The following is a 26,274-nucleotide window of genomic DNA, read 5'->3' as shown; positions in this document are numbered from 1 at the left end:
GCAGTTACTAGGGGAAAACGGGATGTGTTCTTCCAACGTAAGCGGCGGTTCTGTACGTGGCAGCAGACAGCACGTACTCTTTTCATAACCCGTGGGGGCGAACCGATTGGCGTTGAAACGACTTGTTGTGAGATATCATTCCTCCTCAAAAAACGCTAAAAAAATAAAGGTAAGACTGAATGGGAATTTTATTTACAGTTAAATAAATACCAAGCTCATGACTGTTGTCCATGAGCTGGGCACTTTTTATGTTTGCCTCTTTTGTTGCCTAAATATGCTGGGATTGTTATATTGTAAACTTGTTGCAATAACACGTTTGTTATGGTCAGTTTGATGAGCCATGACCAAGTAAGAAAGTGGTGGATCATATGTTTTGTGTTGTACATCGGCTCTTTCTTTCATCTGTGTGTCCATGAACTGGTCTGCGTATTGGACCGGTTAAACCCTATATTGCGAAAGGGAAAGTTTTTGAACTTTGCAAGATGCTGTTCGCATATCTGTCTCTACGCCGTTCTGGGCTGATGCTAAATGTTTCCAAGGTGTATCAAAAGCTCAGTGCCTACAGAAACTTGAGTATTCCCCTTGCTTTTACTGCCAGCAGTACAGTTTAGCTTACAGAACATCAAGGAGTTCCCGTCTCTGGATTTCTCGAAACTACTGCGAGTGACGTCACCCTGTTCTGTGGTACTGTCTCGAGGAGACAGCACCGTGTCATGGTTTCCTATTTTAAAGAGCCAGTGATTAGTGAACCCCTTGTTTCAGCTGCAATTCAAACACTACGAGATAAAAAAAATAGGCGTTTTGGGGTGAGAGCTTTACTAAAAGGTGGGCGTGATATCACCAAGGTTACGACTCACGCGAACTTTGTGGTACTTTATTAGTACCGTCGTTGTGTAAGAGGGCTATAATGATCGATGTTGTATGTGAAATGTGCCATACACCGTAGTGTTATTATACTAAAGGTGTCTGGGAAGCCTGAGCCTCACTCGGACGAGGACGTGAAATAAACCGCTACTCAGACGGCGATTCACAATCAACACACACAGCCGAAGAGCTTTCTGTCGGACGCCCAGACTGAGCTACACTCGCCCACACCCACCGCGCGGCCGGAGCCCCTTGCTCGTCCACGAGGCCACCCGTTTTTGCAGCAGAGTGAATCGTTCAGTGTTTGGGGAAAAACATAGGATTTTAACCATTTCTTGGGGGGGTCTTATTTCTGTAGTACTGAGGAAATTACAGATTACCATGTTGAGGATCATATAAAATAAATTACAAATAAAATGTGAAAAACAAGTAAATGGTTTTGGGTCACGGGCCCTCAAAAAAAAGTAAAAATAAGACTTCCCTCAAACATACACTATTTAAACTAGATAGGCATATTGACATTGTTTAAACCATGACTATAAATGATAGTAATAGCACCAAAAGTAATTTATTGCTATTTTATTCTTATTAGAAGGTTTAATGTGTGAGTAATCCCATGATAATAAGAATTGTTGTGTTTTCTTTATCCTAGAAAAATCCTTTATATCTCCCTAGGGAGCGGGTCCTCTTCCAAGGAGGACGCCATGTTGCAAGTTGCAACAGCATGTTTCTACAATTGGCCTACCCCATAACGGCAAAACCCCTAGAGAGAGCATGGTTTTGAATTTGAATTGAAATAAACCTTCAAACAAAATGTAAATGAACAAAGAGTTCTAGGCCAGCGGGGGGCCTGCCATCCCAATTTAATTTGTGATACTTTCTTGGTGCTGCCATTGTGTAGCGATGTTGTAGGAAATGCGCCACACACTGTGGGGTTAGCCTACTATGTGACATTAACAGTAGGCTAACAGGCCAGAGTACTGGCCTGGCTCGCCACGGTTCTCCTCGGCGTGCCCAGCCTTGTCTTGTTGATTTAGTTGTAGTCCTATATTATAGCCTATCGTAAAATCAGATTTATTGGTTTAAGAGGCATTTCATATATTTGGGTTGTTTCAGACGGACAGCAACTCAAGCAATGATATCCACGATGATGCATTCAGCTGGATGTTCAATATCCCGCCTTTCTTGTGCTTCCTAATCTCAGTAGCCGCCTAGCTCACTGAGAGCCGATACATTTCAGATCAATACGATTTCAGATCAATACGATCAGTGCGATATTAGGAAAAAATGTGTTGTATGTTGATATCGGCAATCTAAAAGTGCGATAGTCTTTAGACCAAGTCTGATCTGAAAGATTCTTTCCTATTTCAACAAGACAAGTAAAAAAACATATTTTTTTTCAAATTGTGCCATCTCTGGAGATTCACGAGTAGCATATAGGCCTACTAACAATAATTATAGGTCTATGGATTTAATTCACATGGATGGGATCAGAGGACTTTGCTAAAGAAACATACATAAGCTGTAATATTGGCCATGCCGTAGGCTACAAAATGTACAGTGACTATTGTGTCTATGACAAAAAAATCTGTTCAGATTTTTATTTTTTTTGCAGGACAGAGCAACCAAAAATCTAAAGACCAAAAATTATATTTATACGATTTATAAATCTATCAAGGAACCTCATTACTTGACACTTGCATTCTCAGTTTGTTGGTTCCACTGAGTGTCCCTGTCTGATACGTGGCAAGATTGTATCTTGTCAGAGCAGGAATGTTCTTCAGTAGAGAACCGGCTGGGAAACATGAATTTGTCAGAACGTGTTCTTGTTCTGATTGGCTGGAAATGAGGTTGCGTAATCCAACATGTATTGCATATTCAGTAATAATATCAATGAAGTCTTGAGACAATTATTTGTGTTTTTGGCCCTCAGGGCTAAAAACTTTCTTTCTGAGAGATTAATAATAATAATAATAGTAATGGATTTAATTTATATAGCGCTTTTCTAGACACTCAAAGACGCTGTACAGTGAAGGGGGGGACCTCACTAACCACAACCAGTGTGTAGCACCCACTTGGGTGATGCAAGGCAGCCTATCAGCGCCAGAACGCTCACCACACACCAGCTAGAGGTGGAGAGTGAGGGAATTAATGAGTCAGCCAATTTTACAGGAGGATGATATGGGGGCCAGATTGAATGAGCCTGGTTGGGCCAGGACACCGGGGATTGATCTGTTGGCTCGGTCTCAACCAGTTTGTAGCGAGGTGTGCTTATATGTGCGGGTGTGGGTTTGTGTGTGTGCTTCTAACGCTAAGCCTTGTTTGTTTTCCCTTAGGGGTTTCAAATATGTAAGGCTTTTAGTTATGAGTAAGTTGCCATACGTATGAAGAGTTGCAATTTAAGGCTATGTAATGCTGTAAAAAAAGAAGTATTATCAACGTCTGCTGGTCATAAAGTTAGGCTAGTGATCCTACTAAACAGCTAGGAACAATTTCCTGCATTAATATTACATTTTTTCATCTTATGAGGCTTTGTGCTCTGGTTTGGTTCATTGCTTTAGCGTAGCAGGTCTGGGAATCTTTGCACTGCATTTTTGCACTGCCAAGCCGGTACGGTCGCAGCTTGGCACACCCTGTGTAAATCCGAGGGGATATATTCCACCTTTGTCATGGAGCCGGCTTTCTTGGTTCATTGGAGCAGGTGGGGCTACGCAGGGAGAGTAGACCTCTATAGAATAAGTAGCATACTGATGTTGCTGCGTTGTCTCTGCAGAGACAACAAAGACACCGCAGCAACATCCGAGAGGATTCGAGAAAGTAAATTGGGGTGCAAAATCAAGCTAGTATATAACCTTGGTCAGTGTAAATGAGCAGACCATGCCGGTAAAAGGCGGGCATAAAACGGGCATATTTGGCAGTGTAAAAAAGTTTAATGTGACACAAGGTGGGCCTTAGTTAGGGTTAGGGTTAGAGTGTTTCAAAATGTACTCAGATTCATACAGAATATTAACGGTCGGCATGAAATAATCGGGCCCATGGGTTGTGTGTGAGAGAGAAAGTAAGAGAGAAGATACATACAATAAAATAATTCCAAGATGACAAACGAGAGGCTTCTTGTAATAAATAATCTAGAGTGGAATAGGCACTCGGCTGTAGGATGTCCGGAAAGATATGAATCAGGATGCTGAGTTTGATGAGCTTCATTACAACCAAAGGTGGAGTTATGAACTGATGAAATAAGTGGTTCTGTAATTACTCATCCCACTTTAATTAATATTAGATGTGTGCAGAGATCCGGCAGACAGCAAACCAGATACAATTATTGTGGACGTTGGCAGGACTACGCCATCACCATACCAGCATTTCGTCATGCGTGTTTTGTTTTTCCGTCCTGCCATTCTATCTGGCTATTTCTTCGTTTTCCCTGTGCGACCAGAAGGGGTTGTCGTTCTGCGTGAATCCATGTGAACAAGGGTTACGCTTGAAAGAATTTGCTTGTTTGCAACAAGGGCCATTAGCAACTTCCATTGACTTGCAGAGATAGATCCTGTTAATGTTAGGGGAATGCAGCTCTAATTAAGAGTCCAAATGTGTTCCGAATGATCACTTATTCAAACTAAGTGCCAGTTACAGAATAAGATTGTATTTGGTATACAAACACACTGATTATCCTGCACTATTTTTGGTGCTGGGATAATTAGGGTTTGAGGCTGTGGTGCGCCACTGGGACAATTATATTCTCAGCTACTTTTAGCGTAGGTGGTCTACGCAGAGGGGAACCAGTCAGTGGCTTATCACAGAGAACTTCAGCTTGCTCTTTTCTGCTCTCCTTCAAACTCTCCAATCTGTCCTACAGTAGCCGCCTTAACATTTTTTTTGGTTTAATATAATGCAAATTATTATTATTTTGTTAAATCCATGATCGTTTGACAGAGAATTTCGGTCGACTCGGTATGATGTTGATCCTGTTGGCTCTCGATTTCAGAGGACGTTTTTTTTGTTTGTTCAACCCGGCAATTTGGTAAAACCAGGTTTAAAACATACATAACAAAACAATTTTGGGTTCACTGCCCCTTTGAGTGGTTACTGTTAATATGTTGCCAGTGATGTAAATTGTCAATATAAAGTAAAGTCAAGTTTAATTTATTGTCATTCAACATGTTAGACACATGGAGAAAGAAATTCGCTCTCAGGACCCCCAAAATGGCACGTGAGCATATGATAGTGTATCAATATAGAATAAATAGGTTAAATAAATAGGATAATAAAAAAAATCAAAGCATCAAGCATTACTGGGCATCAGCAGTCCATTCAGCTTTGCAGTTAAGTTGACCGTCCTTGAGGTCACCAGGGATAGCACAAGAGTTGTATGCTATATCTACTCGTAATACCAAGCCAAATCTTTTTTCCTTCGTTTGCCTTGTCCTCCCAGAAGTAATGGCATAATGCCATGAGTGATCAAATGGATTCAAATGGATTTTTTTTAAGGTTGAAGAGGAGCCATGAGGAAGCTGCTGTCTGTTGTGGTTTGGACCCTGCTCTGCTGCTCTCTGAGTATACAGGAAGACATCTTCACCTCCATAAGTAAGCTGGGCGACCCTTAAACCTTATATATATATATATATATATATATATATATATATATATATTTGTCTATCTATCTATCTATCTATATATATATATATATATATATATATATATATATATTTGTCTATCTATCTATCTATATATATATACAACAAATATATATCCACTAACAAAATAAATATATTAAAAAAAGCAGCTATAATATACAATATCAGTAAATAAATAGCAAAAACACAGTAGAATAGCGAAACAAATATGAACAACAGCAATATACGAAACAGTCAAATAAATCACTAGCAGCATGTCCTGAGACTGGGAATATGGCGAGACATTGGGCATCAGATGACGTGGTACTATGGCCAGCAGATGCTGTTTGTCTCTTTTCTGCATCCTGTCTGTGACACAAATTTATGTCTTGGATACACACTTAAATACTTTATTAAACAATAATACAAAAGCCTGAGCAGGTTTGCAGCGAGCTGCTCATCTTGACCCAGGCTAAACCTTATATATCCCACCCTGGTTAACGTATGGAGGATGGGTCTACAATGACATTATGAATATATGCTTCTCCATATTCATCCACCATTAGGTTCTTCACTTTTTACCTTGACTATGGCTCTGTCTCTCTCTCCACCTCTCCCTCTATCTGCAGGTCAGATGACAGACCTGATCCACACAGAGAAGGAGCTAGTGCAGTCCCTAAAGGAGTACATCCAGGCAGAGGAGTCCAAGCTGGCTGCAGTGAAAAGGTCAGAGGTCACTACATCAAACTCCACCACAGCAATGCCGCATCAGACTGGCCGAGACCATGGATTCGAAGAAAATTCTGGAAGACAATGTTGGAAATTAGATAAATAAAACCTAAGTGCAAATACACATGAGTACACATGCTCTATCTATTGACATGCTTTTTGATCAAATTCAAAATAGCCAACTTATGCGGAAATCCTAATTGTGCCATATTCTATCAATAGCAATTCCACTAGATCCAGGGCCTGGAAACTTATGGAGGTCATCTGCCTCAAGAGTTTAAGGGCAAAGTTTGGTGTCATTAGCTCAAACAATGACTTAACATTGTAAATTTGAATAAAAACTAAGCTCACATTTGCCACTGGACGAGGTGACCAGAATGCGTTTGCACTAAGGTATAATCAAGCAAGGGGCGCTGTACAAGGTCAAGTGTGCTAAAGTTTGAAAAGGTTGAGCAGAAAGGCGGGGAATGCCAACAACAACAACAGCAATCAAAGCACAGCGTGCAAATTTACTTTCTGGTTTAAGACTAACATAAATCCCAAAAATAAAACTGACCATGTGTCTAATACCCTTTCTGATTCCTATATTCTGCCCTCGTATTCCAATAAAAATGTGGAGGAATCTGCTGCAATACTAAAGTCAACCTCATCCTCTCTTAGCTGGGCCAACAAACTGGACTCCCTGACGCGGGTCTCCAGTTCAGATCCCGAGGGCTTCCTGGCCCATCCGGTCAACGCCTACAAGCTGATGAAGAGACTCCACACAGAGTGGTCCCAACTGGAGAGCCTGGTGCTGCAAGACCCCTCTGAAGGTACACATCTGTGTGTGTGTGTGTGTGTGTGTGTGTGTGTGTGTGTGTGTGTGTGTGTGTGTGTGTGTGTGTGTGTGTGTGTGTGTGTGTGTGTGTGTGTGTGTGTGTGTGTGTGTGTGTGTGTGTGTGTGTGTGTCTCTGTGTGCGTGTGGGTGTGGGTGTGGGTGTGGAAGATTCAAGCTGCCAATATTTAAATAAGTATTTCTGCTCGGGCCTCAACATGTCTTAATGGTTATGCAGTGGTGGTATATTGAAACAAGTCATTTTGTTCGGTACTGTCCTGCTAAACTTCAGATTTTAAAACTGTTTCTGTAATGCTCTTTCAGTGTTTGGGATGTCATAATATTTAAAGTCTTCAATGGCAGTTCTATTTCAGTGAAACCCTGCCTGTTTATATCAAACATTACATTTCCAGTGCAATTTTTCACAATGTTTAGTTTTCTGTTGTTTCTCTCTCACTGCCTCTCTCCCCTGCTCTAATTTCAACATCTGTTCACGGACATTCAATGGGCTGTTTGCTGATTGGTGTTCATGCAGGGTTAACACAAGTGTATGAATTAAGCTCCATTTTTTCCATGGCTTCCATGCACGTACCTCCGCCTGCAACCATATGGAGAAGAGAAGTTATTTCATTTGCTCAATCAAGGCTGGTGCACTGGCATAAAGAAAATTTAAACAAAGACATAGTGAAGCTCATGGCCACGTCTAACCTTCCATGGTGCCACTGTCACATGGTCCCTTCTATCTACACATACGTAATGATCCCATATTGCCTCCAAAACACAACAATTTGATGTTTTTTTGTTTATTCAACTGTCCTCTCCTCGTTCCTGCAGGGTTCATTTCCAACATATCCACACACAGGCCGTTCTTCCCAGACCAGGAGGACGAGAAGGGGGCTGCCAAGGCTCTCATGCGGCTCCAGGATACGTACCAGCTGGACTCTGAGAGCTTCTCCCGGGGCAAGCTTCCAGGTAGCACTCACTCATGCAACAGCTGGCCCGGAGAGCTTCTCCTAGGCCAAGATGCTAAAAAGTACTTACCTGGATCACTGCCATGCTATGCTGTGGAGAAGACAGTGGGGATCACCCTCCTGTAACACCAGCATGTTGGGGAGAGAAAGCAGCACTGTTAGGGGAGGGGGGAGGAAGGGAGGGAGGTGTGTGTTTGTGTGTTCGTTTGTGTGCATGTGGGCATCTGCACTTGTATCTGATTGGCGCTTCTGAGTGAGTGAGATTAGCCAACTTGTCAGGAAACTAAGGTAACACAGTGTGTACACATAAAATACAAAAAGGCTGAGGGTTCATTTCTGATTTCTGATTAGGGTAAAATTCCATTACTCTTCATCAGCCATGGTCTTGCATGTCTGTGTTTGTCTGAGTTTTGCTGTGAAGCTTTCGGTGGATGCGTGTGTTTGGATACTTAGCATTGTGCATGCGCCCGAGCGTTCATTTATCTGTTATCTGCTAGGCTTAGTCTTAACATATCTCAACCTGCCCATTGCCACAGAAAACCTTAGGTAATACACTTAACAGTACAGCTCCAGAAGAGTGGAGGATTTTTGCTGCATATTGTGTATGATTGGTGTTTAATTGACAAATGAATAATGAAATGCATGGTTATCTATGGTTTGATAAGGATCTTTTAATGAATGATGTTCTATATATTATATACACACATGCACGCATAAACACACACACACACACACACACACACACACACACACACGCACACGGTCAAAAGTATTTTTTCCCCTTGATATACCCATTAAAGGCCTACGTGCAGGTTAACCGGAAGTTTTCATTAATGGGTACATAAAGCACTAAAAATATGTGTATCATTTATAAAATGTCTAAAAAATAGTGTTAAAGTCCAGTTTTTTGTCGTTTTTGGCAGTAACGGGTGTTTTCTAACGCCATCCGGCGATGACGTCACGTTGGGGAGACGTGGTGGATGGTAGCCTCAGCCTAGTACTAGAACTATGGCGTCTAAGAGGTGGCAAGAACCACAAATAACATGTATGATGTCCCACAGCAGTATCATTTCGAACCTGTCAGACGTGAGAGGGCGAATGAGGAATTGCCGAGAACTGATGGCGGTCAAAGCCAATTAAATGCGTGGTCAGAGGAGAATGAGTGTAGAGTTGCTATCATTTAGCAACCAGCAACGAGCGCTGGAGCTAGTCAATGAACAGCAATGCATACAATAACGACACTTTTATTTATTTGTACTGTCAGTGAATAGCACTGAGTGAAAGTCAACGTTTTCTTTATATCTAGTGACAGCAATTACTAACTAACTATATATAATATCTATGTATTTATCTATGTATCTGTATCATCTGCTGAACACTCTCTTACTAGTCTCTACTCTCAAGGGTCTCAATGCGGCTTTGGTCCGTGTCTCCCCAACGTGACGTCATGCAATGCATTCTGGGGGAAATGAGAATCAATAGCAAACCGCTAAAATAGTACCTACTTTTTCGTGTAACATTCCGTTTTGTGACACCTAACAACATTTAATACAATAAATAACACTTTAAATCTTAAATACCAACAAGCAAATTGCACAAATTCGTCGGAAAAGAAACCCTGCAACACGCCCCTTAAAGGAATGAAGAAACAAATCACCAAGTCCAATTTTTTTTCCTCTTCAATATTTCCTTGGTAACAGTATGGCAACCACAAAAAAACACGCAACAACAAACTCTCAGTATATGCTGCATATTCAGAGAAACGGCTTCCTTGACACTCCCATCACCGCCTCCATCCAGGGCTCCACTCCAACGTGCTCCTGACGACGGACGACTGCTTCGACATGGGCAAGACGGCCTACAACGACGGCGACTACTACCACTCGGTGCTGTGGATGCAGCAGGCCCTGCGGCAGCTGGACATGGGCGAGGACTCCGTGGCCTCCAAGGCCACCGTCCTGGACTACCTCAGCTACTCGGTCTACCAGATGGGCGACCTGCCGCGCGCCATCGAGCTCACGCTGCGCCTCGTGGCCCTAGGTACGGGGAGACGCCTGGTGGCCCCTGGTGGCCCCTGGTGGCCCCTGGTGGCCCTAGGGACAGGGAGACGCCTGGTGGCCCCTGGGGGCCCTAGGGTTATATGCAGGTGCATTGACTGTAGAGGTTGCCAGACCAGTCTGAGTTATTCAATCTTTGAATCTGTGCTTGCAGACTCTGGCCACCAGAGGGCAGGGGCGAACCTGCGGTACTTTGAGCGGCTCCTTTCCAAGCAACTGACGGAGGTGAAGCAGTCCGAGCTGACTTCGTTCGAGGAGCCCATCCAGATCGGAACCTATGCCAGGCCTAAAGACCACCTGCCGGAGAGGGAGGTCTACGAGGCCCTCTGCAGAGGAGAAGGGGTCCAAATGGTGAGGAAATGATTCATGTTCATGATCACAAAGCATGGGAAATGGTAGGGAAAATAGAAAGATGGAGCGGTTGAATTAAAAAAAAAAGTTTTCAACAGTGAAGCTCAAATATCTCTTCGCCCAAAAAGTAGTTTCTTCTTGTGAAACTACTGAACTCAACTACTGCTTTGTAGACAGAGAAGAGGCGGAGCGGCCTGTTCTGCCGTTACCATGACGGCAACAGGAACCCGCGGCTGCTGCTGAGGCCGATGATGGAGGAGGACGAGTGGGACAGCCCCCGCATCGTGCGCTACCTCAACGCCCTGTCCCACGATGAGATCGAGACCATCAAGCAGCTCGCCAAGCCCAACGTGAGCCTCAGCCAAAGACCCTCAGACCCTTCAGTCCTGCGCTACGTAAAGACGCGGTGACATTAACATGAACATACAGAAGTAATTCAGTAGGTGATCTTAGTAGGTGATCCTATCCGAAGTGGCTTACAGGGTATTTAGATACATGTCATCTAACTTTTACCCCTGTATACAGGGGCTAGGCACCGTCTCAAGTCTCAAGTCAGTACCTGCCAGTCAGTGACCCCCCTGTTGACCTGTTGCAAAGGGTCAAGCCAGAGCACGAAAAGTAATTGTTCATGGATAGTAGAATATATTTCTTGCTGGTACAGTCATCCATCCGTCTTCAAGTGTTTCTGATGGATTGAGCAACAAGCCTAGAGGAAGGCGTATATATTCAAGTTTTTCTAAGACATTTGTAACTGATTTATAAGACTGTTTTATAACCAAGAGGTCAAAATCCTAATCCAGCAACAAAAAAGGAATTCTACGTTTTTACTTTTGTTTATTTTAATCTCATTTTAGTTGAGTTTAACAGCTACTTCCTCTGCGTTTGTTCTTCCTGATCCAGCTTGCTAGAGCCACAGTCAGAGACCCCAAAACAGGTGTTCTCACAACAGCAAACTACAGAGTATCAAAAAGGTGACTAATTCAAAGCTATTGTCAATTCAAATGCTATGCAATTTTCATGGTACTATTGAGTAGTACTATGGTATTTCATTAGTTATTTTGTCTAAACTGTATTAAATTTTTGTTACTGTTATTAATTTAGGCTTTTAAATATCTAGTGTGCATGTGTGTGTTCTCCAGTGCCTGGCTCGAAGGGGAGGATGATCCTGTGGTAGCTAGAGTCAACCAGAGGATAGAAGACATCACAGGCCTCACTGTCAAGACCGCAGAGTTACTCCAGGTGAGGTCATCGTCAGCATGTCAGCCATACTGAACTCAAGGTCACATGCCATTCGTTATTGATTACCTCACTCAGGTGTACAATAAAAGGCATCGTTATGTAGAATGTCTTTGTTGTTGTTGAACATTGACTGTAGACTTACAATTCAGAACTGTGATGACGGAAAGTGTCCTGCATTGTAAGATGACCTTGTAAAAGATGATAAGATACAACCACCAAAGAAACAACAGTTATTTGCCAATATCTTCTTCAAGACCCAACGATAGTATACACCACTTCCGGAGCGGCGTTTAAGAAGGGGTGCCAACATCTCTTACACAATTGAGTTGCCTGTTTGGATGGACAGATGTTCTCTCTTTTTTTTCTCCCTCTCTCTGTTTTCAATTTATGATTTGCAGAGAGATTCAAAATGCATGTGCAAACAAGGCCATTGTCATTCGTTTATCCAACGTTTCTTACCCTTACAGCTTTGCATTGCATATTTTTACATTCAGCTGCTTTAAACCATAATTGTTTTGTCTGCCTGCATGGCACCAACCCAGGTGGCGAACTATGGAGTTGGAGGGCAGTACGAACCACACTTTGACTTCTCCAGGGTGAGTTTTATTTTATTATATTTGTGAGTCAGTGTGTGTGTGTGTGTGTGTGTGTGTGCGTGCCTGCATGCCATTCGACTTTAAATATTATTTTAAAGTCTGATTTGGGAGACTTTATCTGGGTTACTTAATGCCTAACGGTGGACACAAAAGTATAATCTTTTTATCATTGATTGGTTAAAAGTTTATAAACGTCTGTTGCAGCGTACTTTTGACAGCAACCTCTTGGTCGATGGAAATAGACTTGCCACTTACCTCAACTATGTAAGTACTTTTAGTGTGTGTGTCTGTTTGTGGTGTTTGTGTGTGTTTTTATCTTCATAGAAAGATGAGCCTGATGCTTTCAAAAGATTAGGCACTGGAAATCGTGTGGCAACTTTTTTGAACTATGTAAGTACATGTGCATAATCTGTATAAAAAAAGAAGGTAAACACTGAATCAGAACTGCATAGATACCAATGTACCAATGGAAATGTATGACTAATCTACTAATAGTCGGGATGGATTTGTTTTAGTCTAACAGCTCTACTTGACATGCCCACATTAGTCGAGGCCCTAAAGACCATGGAAAGACCAAAGGGATGAAACCTCCATGAGGAACACAGAGAACCCTCCGGTACTCTTCAATGGAATCGCCCTATCTGAAAGTATTATATTTGATATTTCCCCCACAGATGAGCGATGTCGAAGCGGGTGGAGCTACTGTCTTTCCCGACTTTGGAGCGGCGATCAGGCCCAAGAAGGTAAGGCATAGCACCATGTTCAGTTTGTTTGGTCCTTTCTGCATGGAGGTACGCCTGATGTGCTGACGCCGGAGGCCGGTGGTGAGTTTTGGTGATAGGTATTATGATTCGACCCATGCTGATGAGACTAGTGGACAGCCTGGCCAAATTTCGGCTTCAACACCCGTTAATAATACTCGTTAATCGACAACGAAAGTATGTCACATATTGGATTGAAACCCAGCAGAACAACTGTACTCTTCGTCGTTCGAAAGTGAAATTATTCAACGGCAAACGACTGTTGTAATATTTTATAAAAAATATTGTTTGTTCATAATGAAATAAAATAATAATTATTTCCACAAAAAATCTGCCATTTTTCAAAACGTTCAGCATCAACGTTCGGACCTCCTAGCATCGGTCCTCACGTCACATGGCTATCTCTCTCTCCTCAGGGGACGGCGGTGTTTTGGTACAACCTGTTCAGTAGTGGGGAGGGCGACTATAGGACCAGACACGCTGCCTGTCCGGTACTGGTAGGAAACAAGTGGGGTAAGTCAGCCTTCTGGTGAATGAGTATCTACACCTTTTGGTAAGATGCAACTTCATGCTCCCATATTGTGATTCATACATTTAGGTTAGGGATAATCCACAACTACGCGCGAAACAGGCAAGAGTAAGAACATTCACTTTGCACTTATGCATTTTACATACAATTACTATAATAAAAATGTAGCAAAGCTCACGCCTTGTACATTATTCTTAAAATACCTGAAATTGAACTCAAAGATGTATTTGCAGCATGGCTTCAGAACTACATTAAAAAGCTGCATAGAAGGATAAACCGTCTTGAATTTAAAATTCATATAATGTTCGGTTGGATTTTAATTATACCTGTATAATCTAGGGGCGTCTTGTTGTCACTAAAACCAAAAACGTCAAACAGGTAAAATAATCCAGGTAGGTCAAAGGTAGTTCAGTGGTTCCCAGAGCTTCTTCTTTTTCAAAGAATCCGTCATGTGCGTAGGCTCCAATGCAACCCAAATGGTAGTTTACTGCTCAAGCCAGTAAGGGGAGCCGTAGTAACAGCCGAGCAATGAGGATGCTTTCTCGTCCCTGTTGTTGATCAGCAAGCCAACTTGAGCTAATGCATTCAAGAGATCTGGTGATTTCCAAACACAAAATGTGTTACTAACTCAATCTTGTTCAAGCTTCTCCCAGAAGAATGAAATGGTTGCGCTGTTATATATATATATATATATAAGCGCATAATGCCTTTTGGGAGGTCCCCAGTTCTATTTCATTAAAAAGTTATTGTGGATTTTATTGTTCGTTTTGGCAAAATAGTTTTGGCCCAACCAATTCCCGCCCTTAATGTTCCAAATATGGATAGTTTCTGTAGCTGTTTCCTAAAGACCTGAAGCAATTGTGCTATAGATTGTTGAATCTATAATCTATAAGCTGTATAATATCAACATTAGATGTTTATATCAACATCTTATGAGTCATGAAGCTTTATTTACATAAGTTCTCTCGCTCTCCCGCTCTTGCTCTCTCTAACTCTAACTCTAATTCTCCCAGTTGAAAGTGAGTGTCTCTCTGTTGACAGTGTCAAACAAATGGATTCACGAGAGAGGACAAGAGTTCAGAAGACCCTGTGGCCTGACACCAGGAAACTGAATAGGCCGTAACCGCTTTGTTACGCAGTTTGATTACCTGTGTAATCAAACTGAAGGTTCATGTTGATTACACTTACACTTTAAAATAAATAACAAGGTTTTATGTTTGCAATCAAGTGTGACGATTTATGTTTTAAGTAACTGTTGAGTTAAGGTATGCAAAAACATAAAAGGTGAACTTGCAATGATGTTAAGATATTAAGAACAGTTTTTTATTTTCTCACAGATAGTTGAGCTAATATTGAAATGAACGCAAGCCATTATTTGGCCAACCCTTTTCTCTCCAATGATGTGGCAGTAAGTTAGGAGCAGCCGCCATTGATGATGTAAGAATGACCCAATTCACCCAACACTACATCTTTGCACCTTTGTGAATAACCTGTGTTCCTGCACCCATAGTCACATCATTTGATACCTGCTTCGAACACAATCGTTGCATAAAACAGTTGTGTTTTCTAGTAGATTGTTCTCTACAGACATAAAATGGCTGTAGAGAACAAATGTGTGACATCTCACTTAATTTTTACCCAACCAAAAAGCTTGGTATGACTTTTGCAAACTTCAAAAAAACACAAGGATATAAGGTCAAGCGTAATCATACTTTAGGATTTTAGGAAGAATTGGAAAATGAAAAATATAAAAAAAAGGTATCATGGCATTTACCATATGCCCATGCCCTTTTTATTTATGAAGGTTTGAAATGATTACACTGTGTTTTTCTATGTTTCTCCTAAAAGCGCATTGAGTCCATGTATACCATATGAAATGTGCTATACAAATAAACTTGACTTGATTGTTGATAAATATTTTCTATCTCAATAAATAACGTAATTTAACTTGTGAATGCTTTATTATTTTTAATCTTATCTGATTAAGTTGGTGTATGTGTGTGTGTGTGTGTGTGTGTCTGTGCACACACACACACACACACACACACACACACACACACACACACACACACACACACACACACACACACACACACACACACACACACACACACACACACACACACACACACACACACACACACACACACACACACAGGAGGAATGCTATTCCATTCAGGGATTCTTAATCTCTTAAATCCATGAAACGGAACAGATGAAGTCAAGTGGGTAGCTAATCTGACAGAAATGCTCTTCAGGTGAAAATATGGGGAGAGATTATAAAGGCACTGGATGCTCAAAACACTAGTGTATATACCCTGGGTTCAAAAACGTCTACCATAAACGGTAAAAAAAAAATACATAATATACTAACAATTGAATTGTATATAGTTGTCTATGAGCCTTGTCTGTTACATATGATCATGTTTTTGGAACTGCTTTTAGAGAATTCAACATTCCGGGTCTAGGACCTACACAAAGTGTTCCAGCAGGTCATAAATGTTGAGTCAATTATTATCCTGGCAGAAATAATGCTGTTTGTTGTGCAGTTAAATCATCATTTGTTTGATGGGGTTTATGCAGACTATCTGTAGCTGGCCAGGTTTCAGGGCATGTTGTTGTCTATTTTTGGTATTGTTAATCTATGCTGACACAAAATACAATGTGGCAAGATTGGCTCGTGGCTGCCATGACTAGCAATGTTTCTATCGTGCCCTAGCGCCCTCTACTGACCGGCCATCACTGAGGCTAGTATTTGGCCAGCACTACACCTAATCAGGTGAGGGCCAAATGACTTCTGACCCCTCAAACAGAGAAGGGGTTGTAGCAAATTCACTGAGGCTCCTCACTGCTCTAATCAGTAGAACAGGGCATAGACCATCTCTAGGTCCATCCGTACCCTTCGCTCAGGCCCAACAACTCCCCAAACCACTCATACAACTTGGTACTACAACTTTAAGGAGCATCTAGCTATAGCCTCGGAGAGCAAGCTCTTTCTTTGCTGCGGTTGAATGCAGGGTCTGAGACAGGGTTTAGCTTCATGGACACTTGTACTATGTGCGTATAATATAGTACAATGCTCTGTGTGTGGATGTGCGGATGTGTGGAGCTCATTCTGGACAGCCGTTGATTTTGATGATCACCACCGAGAGAGGTTTTCTGAACACGTATAGTATACCGCTACGATATGTGTGGATGAGTGGAACTCTGTGAGCAACGGTTTATTTATGGTTTATCTCTGCGTCCGAGTGAAGGTTAAGCTTCTTAGTATAAGACGCTTAAGAGGCACATTGTGTGGCGCATATCACACATTGATGTATAGCTATGCTCATTATAACGCTCATAAAGGTTTTTAGTATCATACAAGACAATACTAAAAAAGTATTACAAAGTTGCTGTGGGTAGTAACAAGCCCCACTCCTTCCTATACATTTCTTCAAAAACACTTTTAAGCTCATGGTGTTCAAATTCCAGCTAAAACTGGGTTTTCTTACACTTTAACACCTAATCCTAACCATTTTATGGATCAGGTATGTCAATATCAACCAAAGCTACTTTAGGAAGGTTTTCAGCAGAACTAAAAGGTACCAACGGCTTGCTTGCCAACAAATATGGGTCGGTCAAGAATAGACCCTTTATAAAAAAAAAAATTGGCTAGCCTTGTCTGCTGATTGCGGAAAGGACTGCTCCTTTCACTTTAAAGTGCTCCATATGATTCATTGGAATACATTTTATTTGCCATATGAGCTTTATTTATTAATTTGATTATTATTTTATTTATTTGATTGAAATGTCTGTTATACAGCTGTTATACAAGGCCCTTGCTCTCCAACCTAGATTCCTCATTGACTGCCTTGAATCTGAACAACAGCTGATAAGAGCTTAACCCATGATTCTTAAACTGTTATATTTATTTTGAAATAAATCAGTTGGGAGTTGTTTTCCCTTTCTTGGGGAAAGATGACTATCGTGTACAAATTAGCACTCCATTATTAGCAGTCACCTAACTCACGAAAAGCTTTGTTATTGTTATTGTTAATTCTCTGCAGGTGTGTAATAAACAATTTTGTGTTACTTACATTAATTACTCAAAAAATTAACAAAAGAACAACTTTTCGAGGTTCGTCCCCCCATTGGGGCCCTGGGTACCAAGTCCATCCCCCCCACACACACACACACACACACGCGTTATGTTGGCTGTGACCACTAGGAGGTTGAGTGAGCAACATGAACCAACCTAAACTGCGCCTATATCTATATAAATAGATATATAGATAGATAATTATTTTTTTGTGTGTGTTTCTGCACAAAAATGAAGTAGTATTGCTTTTGAGGATATTTGATGCCATATTTTCGAATCAAACATTTCAGTTTCATTTCCATTTATGATAACTGTTGGGATGGACTATTCTAAAGATTTGATCTGCGTCGTGGTGTGTAGTTAGTGAGACACAGCAGTTAATGATCTTTGGGGTTATTCTTCACAAGGAAACCCAGGCGTCATTTTTCTTGTTGAGAATAAACTCCACAGATCCTGAACTAAAAATGGCGCCGTGACCCGGATTCGCCGAGAGCAGAAATCTGTCTGCTAAAACAAAGATACATGCGGACATTTAACTTGCACTAGCACCACCATTCAAGCTACAGCTGGTCAGGAGGTAACCAATGAGCTAATATCACTGCACGGCGGGGAGGGCGGGGTCTAGCGGCAGCATCACCTCCTCTCCACCACAGCCTCTTCGCTCGGGTGCTGCTGATGCTGAGGTGCTACCGGATGCGATGGACACGGTGTTACACACATTAGAACTTCATACATGATGTACATCGATTACCAGGTAAGAAGCTTTATAGCACTTCCCGTTTTAATCTCGAGTTGTAATTATTTTAGTGGATGCGGATTCAATCCCAAATGTCAGGGCTTGAATGAAAAAGTAGGACCAATGGGCCTTTCCCTGAGCCGAATGTATCATCTGTGGTAGGCCATGATCTATAGCCTAATCCACTGTCGCGTTTATGTAAAATAACGAATGAGGATAAAGTGTTGCCGTTGCTTAACAAATGGTCAGAGTGCACAAAGAATGTTATTTCGTAAATGTACAGCATGAATTGGGCCTGCGGCATGATATGCTGTCCGTCTGTCGGAGGTGGATGCTCTTGGCCTGCACAGCGAGCCCTTCGGAAATGACGTGAAGAAATGCCTGACTGCATTTAAGCCATTTGAATCGATTGATGCACACCTAATACAATGCTAAACATGTTAAACACATCTTCTATTGTATTTCGCTATAGTCGCCTATGGTGCTGATGCTAGTTGTGTATAGCCTGTTTACGCTTTCAGTGCTTTCATAGAGAAAGATGGGCTTTAGAAGCAAATAGTTGATGTAATTACGCCTTTGAGGGATGCCACTACAGATATTTTCATAACATAAACTAGTAGCTTATGCTACTACAGATAGCCCTTGACATTTGCTTAGTTGGCCTATGCTGTTATGTTATGGTAGCCTTTATGTTATGTAGCAAATAGCATATTGTTGTCATTCATCACAGCTTTTTATTTTATTTTAATTCGTTTTGTGTACCCTCAAATATATTTAGCATTCTGTCATGCTGTATACGTCAATGTATTAGTCCACTACTTGGGCATCAAAAGTCTGCTCTCATCTTCATGATTAACTGTGAAATAATAGGTAAGCCTACAAACACAAACATGGGAATAGGTCAGGTCTACATAGAGATAACCTGGGTTGTTTATTTGTCAGGATCTCTCTCTCGGAAGACTAACTAGCCCATTTATATACCAGTGTGGATTTAAATTAATACACAAACAGACAAACAACAAATAAAAAAACTAAACATTGAGTCCATCAATGTCTATTAATGTATGATGCAGAAGCAATTATGTTCTGCAAAGCTACAAAGCTATAGAATAACAATCCTACATATCATCCATACAAAAGTTGTATCCTGTTCTGGGATCTAAAGTTGTTTACCAATCCAGATTTCATCTTCTTCACCCGTGTTTTGGAGAAATGGCAACCCTTCCATTTAGGATTCTAAATTATTTATCATGTTTGAGGGTGAATACCATTCACATTTGATCAAATTTTGGTACAGAAACGAATTCGGTACCTGTTCCCAATGGTACCTTATTTTTGGTTCTTTAATCTCTTTGTAATAACTACATTTAATTTCAGTTATAAAAGTAGGTTCAAACTTTTACAATTTCCACATTGTTATTTATTTAGAACATCCCTCTCCCCTCCTAGACCCGTCCATACAACCTCCAGCTGGTCACGGTCTGTCCCCATAGCTTTTGATTCACTCTGGCGGGCAACCACCTCTTCTGCCCTGGGGTGATGGGTGTTACTGCCGGGGCTGTCACTGGGACATGAGGGTAGGCTAGGCTGAGAGTCGTACTGGGTGACCTGTCAGTGAAAGCACGACTGTAAACATCATGTCTCATCAGCTGTTAACTGATGATGGTTAAAACAACAATAATATATTTCATAAAAATATACTGTATATTATGCCTAGCAAAGTGCCGTGTTTGTGGAAACAGTAAATCTGTTTAATATTATCTTTCACGCTATTTTTAATGTTTTGTGATCATGTTTAAGCTATCAGGCAGGACCGCTAACCGATACATTTATGGCAGGGGTGTCTTCTTTTAGAAGGCCAAATTTGACGGTATGTTTATTTTCATAATAATCTTTTTTTCTTGTAATGTAACCAAATGAATGCCACTCAGTCACAAACAAAAAATAAATAAATCAGCCTTTTTTTAACATCTGGAGTCAGATAACAGAACAAACTGTATGGAATACCTTAAACTTCCATGAAGTTGATAACAAAAGTTTAGAAATCTTAACAAATCAAAACCAGCAGTTATTAGCCAAAACTTTTCCAAAAGTTTAAATCAACAAGGGCCATAAGTCCAAGTCCATATATTTATAACTGCACTTTTGGATTTTCACTGTTAAAAGTGGCAGATGTTGTCATTTAGAATTCACTCACTCAGAATTTCAGAATGACCTAGAAACAGGTATCTTACTGATACTAATGAGAAGGGTGATACTGAGATCTGGATTCCAGTAGACTCGTCAGGTCTGGTTTGAGGGCAGTGGTTGAGATGTGTAAAATGTCACGTAGGTGGAATACATCTGTGTAGGTGAAATTAAATAGTGTGTCCACATCTAAACATCTCCAGGAAGCGTCGGCCCTCACTGTCAACTATCCTCTTTTAATTTACAGGTGCCATGGCTTAAATGAGAGGGGTTCACAGCAAGATCACAGAGCCTATAGAGTTAGACTAGTGCTGCCATGCGGTTAAAGGCGAAATTCAGAACTTTTTTATGAGTCTGTGCTGTCAATCAGAAGCTGTGGGCCCTATGAAATCTGATGGTGGGTTGGACTTTGGACATGCCAGATTAATTGTGCGATCAGCCGAATATCGATTAAATGTGGAAGTAGGACAATAGTATAAGTCCCGCCTCCAAGGCTCCCGGTGTCCTAAAAGTCTATGGGAAATGACATGGCATTTTTGAATAACATACTCACGTTTTGACCGACACACTTTTTCCATCTAGTTTCCGCTGGGTTTTTGAATTGTCGATGCCGTTAAAGTAGTTAACTATTATGAAGAAGCATTATGCTAACATGGATCTGCGCAGACGTCAAGACTCTCCAAGTCAAGGTTGCATAGCAACAGCAATGTTTCATAGTTTGTCTTCACCGAAATGGAGTTCAGTGGCACCAGAGCCCGCCTACGAAAGTGGCACCAACGCTGCTCTTTCACTTGTAAAATCGATTCAATCGATCTAAATCTCAATAACAACCAATTCTTGTCACGGTCAAACGAAAAGGTTAAATCGTGGAAAAAAAGGCTGAACCTCGCCAGCGATTAAGTTTTATAGACCAATGAAAACACGCGTAAAAAGTCCATCACGTTAAATTGTGACTGGTTGCGAGCAAGATCATCTACTCCCTCCTCCCTACTTCATGACGTATGAAGTCTGCGCAGATCAGTACTAGCTCCCGGTTAGCATGAATAAACCTTCACTATTTTAATGGCACCGACAATCCAAAACCCCAGTGGAAACTAGATGGAAAAAGTGTGAAGTTCAAAATGTGATGCAGCTTTTACTTCCTCACCACCTTTAGAGTATGTTATGTACGATCATTCAAAAACGCCATGTTATTTCCCATAGACATTTGACCGATGGAACCGGGAGCCTTGGAGGCGGGACTTATTCTTCAGAGGTCTATATATAGACCAATACAGGCCAATATAGATTGGCCTACTCCTAATGCCAATCTTTAATGGCCTACAATTCATATCGAAATCCTAATCCATACAGGCTAATCCATCTATGCTAAGGAGCTTATTTCGTGGGCGAGTTCTTCAAATGTTCAAGTTCATTATATTCTCCTTCAGCGTCCACTGGTAGGCAGTCAATGTGGAAGGCAGTTCAAATGACCAGCGTATGCACCCAACATGTTCCTGCTCAGCCTCCTGAGCATATAGAAGGCACTATTCAACGTTGATGATACAGCTGCAGTCCTTTAACGGGCTAGCACAGTTGGATCTGTGTATCATTATATGTATGTTGTTGTTGTACATCCTTGCACTTAAAAATAGTACTTAGCATTAGGGATTGGCATTTTAAGAAATTTCCTTGATCGATCATCGATAACAATTATTGATTTAATGGTTACTTTTTCTATAGGCTATTTAAAAGAAATCCATTGGTAGAAATACAAAATACAGCATGTTTTTTCAATTAGCTCTTAAAAATGGGAAACAATTCAAAAAGAAAAAGTCTGTATTTCAGAATAAGAATAAGTGATGAACTACTTGAAAATAATAATAAATGTAGGCCTATGCGGTGCTCGTAAAAGCCGAACAATTAGCCTATGCTGCTTTAAACGTTTGGAAACAATTCAAAAAGAGAAAGTCTGTACTCCAATTCCAATAAGAACCAAGGAACGGCTTGGCTGTTCCGTTCTCAAACTATGCGACACAACATCCTTTTGATCGATAAAAATATTGATCGAGTAAATTCTTAAAGATCAATGATCTATGATCGATCATTCCCATCCCTACTTAAGATTGTGTAGCATCTTATCTTAGCTATCATTGTTGTGTAGGAGAATGGCTTAACCTAACAATTGTTAGTGCTATAGTTTTTTTTACGATATTTATTAACACATTTGACAATAGGACAGCTTACCCCATGCAATTTTAATTAATAGGGCTCTGCCAAATTTTTTATAATGGTCTGATCTTGCAATTCAAATCAATTAACCGTCATGACCGTTGTCAACCCAAAGATTTCTGCGTCAAACTCCTCTCTGCTTCCCTTTAAATAAGGGCTCTGTGTTCACACGCTGCCTTCGCCGTTCCCGAGCAGAGCGGGGGAGGGAAGAGGAGAAACTGCTTGGGTTGTGAATTTGGCTTGTTGATTATCTAATTGGGCTGGCCCCAATACATAAATTCAAGATGATAGGGAGGTTTTCTGTATGGATATTAATTACATTTGTGGAGACCAAAGAGGCAGAACCGTGTTTTTAATCAACTGATCGCCAGTGTCTTTCAGACCCACACATCTGCCCGAGTCCGACTCGGTCACACATCTGTCCGAGTCCGACTCGGTCAAGTCAGGACTTCAATGCTCTGTAGACGCACAGCTTACATAGTATGAGAGTGCACCTTCTTCCAATATTCTCAAAGCAAAAAGGTGGTTTGACATTGTGTACGTTCAATTCACCCGAACAGAAAAGGAAAAAAACATCACAACCTTTACTAATCATGTTCATTAAATGACCAACCAGCAGGTTGAGCCTTTTACTATCTTTGGACCTTGTTTAATCATTGAAATAGCTGCTAATACATTTCTTATTAAAAATACTTCTAAGCCCAGTTATCACCAACCAAAGATGGTACCAGAAGATGTTAATAATGTTGTCAACAATTTTAGGAAAATCTAACCATTTTTATGTACAGTCCCCTATTTTCAGGGTCTCAAATGTAATTAGATAAATTAGCATAATCCTAAATACAATTTCAATTTGGATTCATTTGTAGAGAGTCCATTGCAGGCAGTGACTGCCTGAATCTGGAACCAGGCTTTGACTCCAGTCTTCGGTTGTTGTTTGTTTGTGGTTCTTTTTTGCCTTTCATGTTGTCTTCAACAAGTGAAATACATGCTTAATCGGGTTGGGATGAGGAGATTGACTCGACCATTGAAGGATATTCCTTTTTTGCCTTAAAAAACTCCTTGGTTGCTTTCCAGTATGTTTTGGGTCATTGGCTATCTGTACTGTGAAGCACCGTCCAATCAACTTTGCTGAATTTGGCTGAATTTGAGCAGACAACATATTCCAAACACGCTGCTTTTGTCTTCTGTCCCAGATCATGAGCCGTTCAAAGCCTTCTCTATACTTTTTCAGATTCCTTAGGTTTTCCCAGCTCATACTCCTAGATAACAGACTTTACCAGCTTGACGGGTGCACCTCATTCAACAATCTTAGGGGGCGATGAGTCTATTCTTTTTGGATTGTGCAGCCTCGTGCCCTTCAGGCCCCTCGTGTGACCATTAATGGTCCTTGCCACTTTTAAGCTGGATGTGAATTACAATAACATTTTCTCCCAGAGCATATTTTCTTAGCCAATTGGATTTTAAAGTGGGGGTATCCTGGCGCACTTTAGCCGCTTATTCTACTACGTGGCAGGGTAGAGGTTCAACATTCACAGTTTTAACATGTCTGTAAAGACAATCACCCCGCACAGTTTTACAGATGTTCATGCAAACAAATAAAAGTGCAAATATTTCTGCAACATCCAACCAGTCTGCACAATTATGTCAACAGAGGCTCCCATCCGTGTTTACCACATAATACATAATGCATACACACGATAACACCAATTGGCCACCAAGAGAGAAATCCTGAAACTTTCCCCGTTATCACTACGGCCTGCTTCGGTCAGATGGCACAGCGGGCGGTCTGTAAAACATAGCATATCATGAACACAGAGCTGTCGATCTTCCTCTATAATCCCATTCTATCCCATTCCTTATTTTCAGTTGAGGTTTCATGAAACTTTGCCTGTATCGATGGTTGAGTAGAGGGCTGAAGCTTTTGCCTGTTTAGCATTGTCAACGCATTTAAGGTACTCCTCGCGTTGATAAACCATTAAATGTCGGATGCAATTTGTAAACTATCCATAAACTGCCAATATTTGAAACATGGAACAAGACCTAAAACCAAATCATCCGAAGTGTGTTGTCCTTTTCTACTACGCGTCTGCCTGTATCATTGATCTCCTTGCCTACTATATATTCATCTGTGTCTCTCTCCCACACCTCCTCTTTCTCTCTCCTGTCCCCTCCTCTCCTCTCCTCTCCTCTTCTCTGCCAGCCAGGGCGTCTACTAAGATAATGAGGAAGAGGAGAAACTGGAATTCTTTCAAGAGCCTCGGAACGATTCTGTGAAGTCTCAATGAAAGCGGCGGTGGTACTTCACTAGTCTTCCAGGACATGGCTAAGAAAACGCGTGCAAAGGGCGAGAAGCCTGAAGCGCTTATCTCTGCCCTACAGGCGGCCAATGAGGACCTCAGATCCAAGCTTACTGACATTCAGATAGAGCTCCACCAGGAAAAATGCAAGGTAGGATCCGACCAAAACATTCATTCACTATCAACAAAAATCAACACAACATTCATTCACATTCACCTCCACTATCCCCCCCCCCCCCCCCCCCCCCCGTCCAGGTGACCAAGCTGGAGCGGGACAAGGTGCAGGAGGTGAAGCGGGTGCGGGAGCAGGAGCAGCACCGCCACACGGCCACGCTGACAGAGCAGCGGGCCAAGTGGCACGAGGAGAAGCAGAAGGAGGTGCAGGCGCTGCGGGAGGCCCTGACGCGGCAGCACGAGCAGGAGCTGGCGCGCCACGCCAAGATCAAGGACCAGGAGAGCCAGCGGCTGAAGGCCGCACTCAACGCCATGCGCGACGGCAGCGGCGAGAAGGTGAGGGCCGTGCCTTAAATCATTATTCACTATTTCATTTTGACTGTTGTGTCTAGCCGCAGTGTTTCCCGTGCATAGACCAATGTGCGGCGCAGCGCCACAGAATCAACACCGAGCGCCACAAATTGATTCCGCTTCTTTTTACTTTATTTTGCGATTTTCGAATATAAATATCGTTTCGTTCATTCATCTCCTCACAGCACTCTTTCTCCCCGTCATTCTCGTTCACAAACGCATGATTACGCACACGAACATGCACAGAGACAAGCGCACGTTCATGCCATGCCAGTGGTGCGCGGGTACACTTATAAACCGCTGATACACCCGCTCTTCCTCTCAAAGCGCCTAGGAAAGGAAAACGCGAAGCAGCGGGATATTTGGCACAGAGAAGACTGTCAGCGACCGTTTTACCAAAGTTTAGCATCATAAACTGTGCCCAAAATTATTGTTAACTCAGAAAAGATAATGTTAGCCCTTATGAACTTAACGTTATGGATATTGTACATCCCTCACCCTAAGTCTGCATAGATAAAGTTGGTAACGCAGCAAAAGATGTGATTAATATGAAATGCCGTTATAGTTGAGATAAGCTACGATGTTAGACTGGGTACCCTCAGCCTGTTCTGCTGGTGATTTGATTTTTCTCTGCAGCAGGGGCTGGAGAGCAATACATTTCATTCTGTTTCCAATCCACTTTTACTGGAGCCAATCACCAAGCTGGCTTT

At 41.6% G+C, this 26,274-nt stretch overlaps 2 protein-coding genes across 3 annotated transcripts in view; both read left to right on the top strand.

The window, feature by feature from the left end:
- On the top strand, nucleotides 1–15,463 carry LOC130385869 (prolyl 4-hydroxylase subunit alpha-2-like). Of its 2 annotated transcripts, none has more exons than XM_056594616.1 (15): nucleotides 1–169; nucleotides 5,353–5,448; nucleotides 6,107–6,203; nucleotides 6,867–7,018; nucleotides 7,855–7,992; nucleotides 9,792–10,031; nucleotides 10,203–10,399; nucleotides 10,573–10,749; nucleotides 11,300–11,370; nucleotides 11,539–11,638; nucleotides 12,181–12,234; nucleotides 12,559–12,624; nucleotides 12,909–12,977; nucleotides 13,412–13,508; nucleotides 14,566–15,457. In XM_056594616.1, exons 2-15 carry the CDS (start codon nucleotides 5,367–5,369, stop codon nucleotides 14,634–14,636), a joined length of 1,611 nt encoding a protein of 536 aa, XP_056450591.1. In that variant the 5' UTR covers nucleotides 1–169; nucleotides 5,353–5,366; the 3' UTR covers nucleotides 14,637–15,457. The 2 variants fall into 2 exon arrangements, with proteins under 2 accessions (XP_056450591.1, XP_056450592.1); XM_056594617.1 differs by lacking the exon at nucleotides 12,559–12,624 and adding an exon at nucleotides 12,439–12,498 and having other exon boundaries at nucleotides 2–169; nucleotides 14,566–15,463.
- A 2,470-nt stretch (nucleotides 15,464–17,933) lies between these two features.
- Nucleotides 17,934–26,274, top strand: part of jakmip2 (janus kinase and microtubule interacting protein 2) — a 22,416-nt gene continuing 14,075 nt past the window's right edge. The window contains exons 1-3 of the mRNA XM_056595608.1: nucleotides 17,934–18,359; nucleotides 24,943–25,190; nucleotides 25,295–25,549. Of these exons, the coding sequence (XP_056451583.1) occupies nucleotides 25,062–25,190; nucleotides 25,295–25,549 (384 nt within the window). The 5' untranslated portion in view covers nucleotides 17,934–18,359; nucleotides 24,943–25,061. The remainder of the gene's footprint in view (nucleotides 18,360–24,942; nucleotides 25,191–25,294; nucleotides 25,550–26,274) is intronic.

Source organism: Gadus chalcogrammus, chromosome 7, assembly GCF_026213295.1.
Source record: "Gadus chalcogrammus isolate NIFS_2021 chromosome 7, NIFS_Gcha_1.0, whole genome shotgun sequence".
Taxonomy (NCBI): domain Eukaryota; kingdom Metazoa; phylum Chordata; class Actinopteri; order Gadiformes; family Gadidae; genus Gadus; species Gadus chalcogrammus.
Note: the sequence above shows the minus strand (reverse complement) of the source record. Positions and strands in the feature narration are given on the sequence as shown.

Bases quoted from the DNA above. Each gene is read 5' to 3' on its own strand.
- LOC130385869 (XM_056594616.1), top strand. From the start codon at position 5,367: ATGAGGAAGCTGCTGTCTGTTGTGGTTTGGACCCTGCTCTGCTGCTCT. The intron at 5,449-6,106 runs GTAAGCTGGGCG...CTCTATCTGCAG, and splicing joins AGACATCTTCACCTCCATAA to GTCAGATGACAGACCTGATC. The intron at 12,978-13,411 runs GTAAGGCATAGC...CTCTCTCCTCAG, and splicing joins CGGCGATCAGGCCCAAGAAG to GGGACGGCGGTGTTTTGGTA.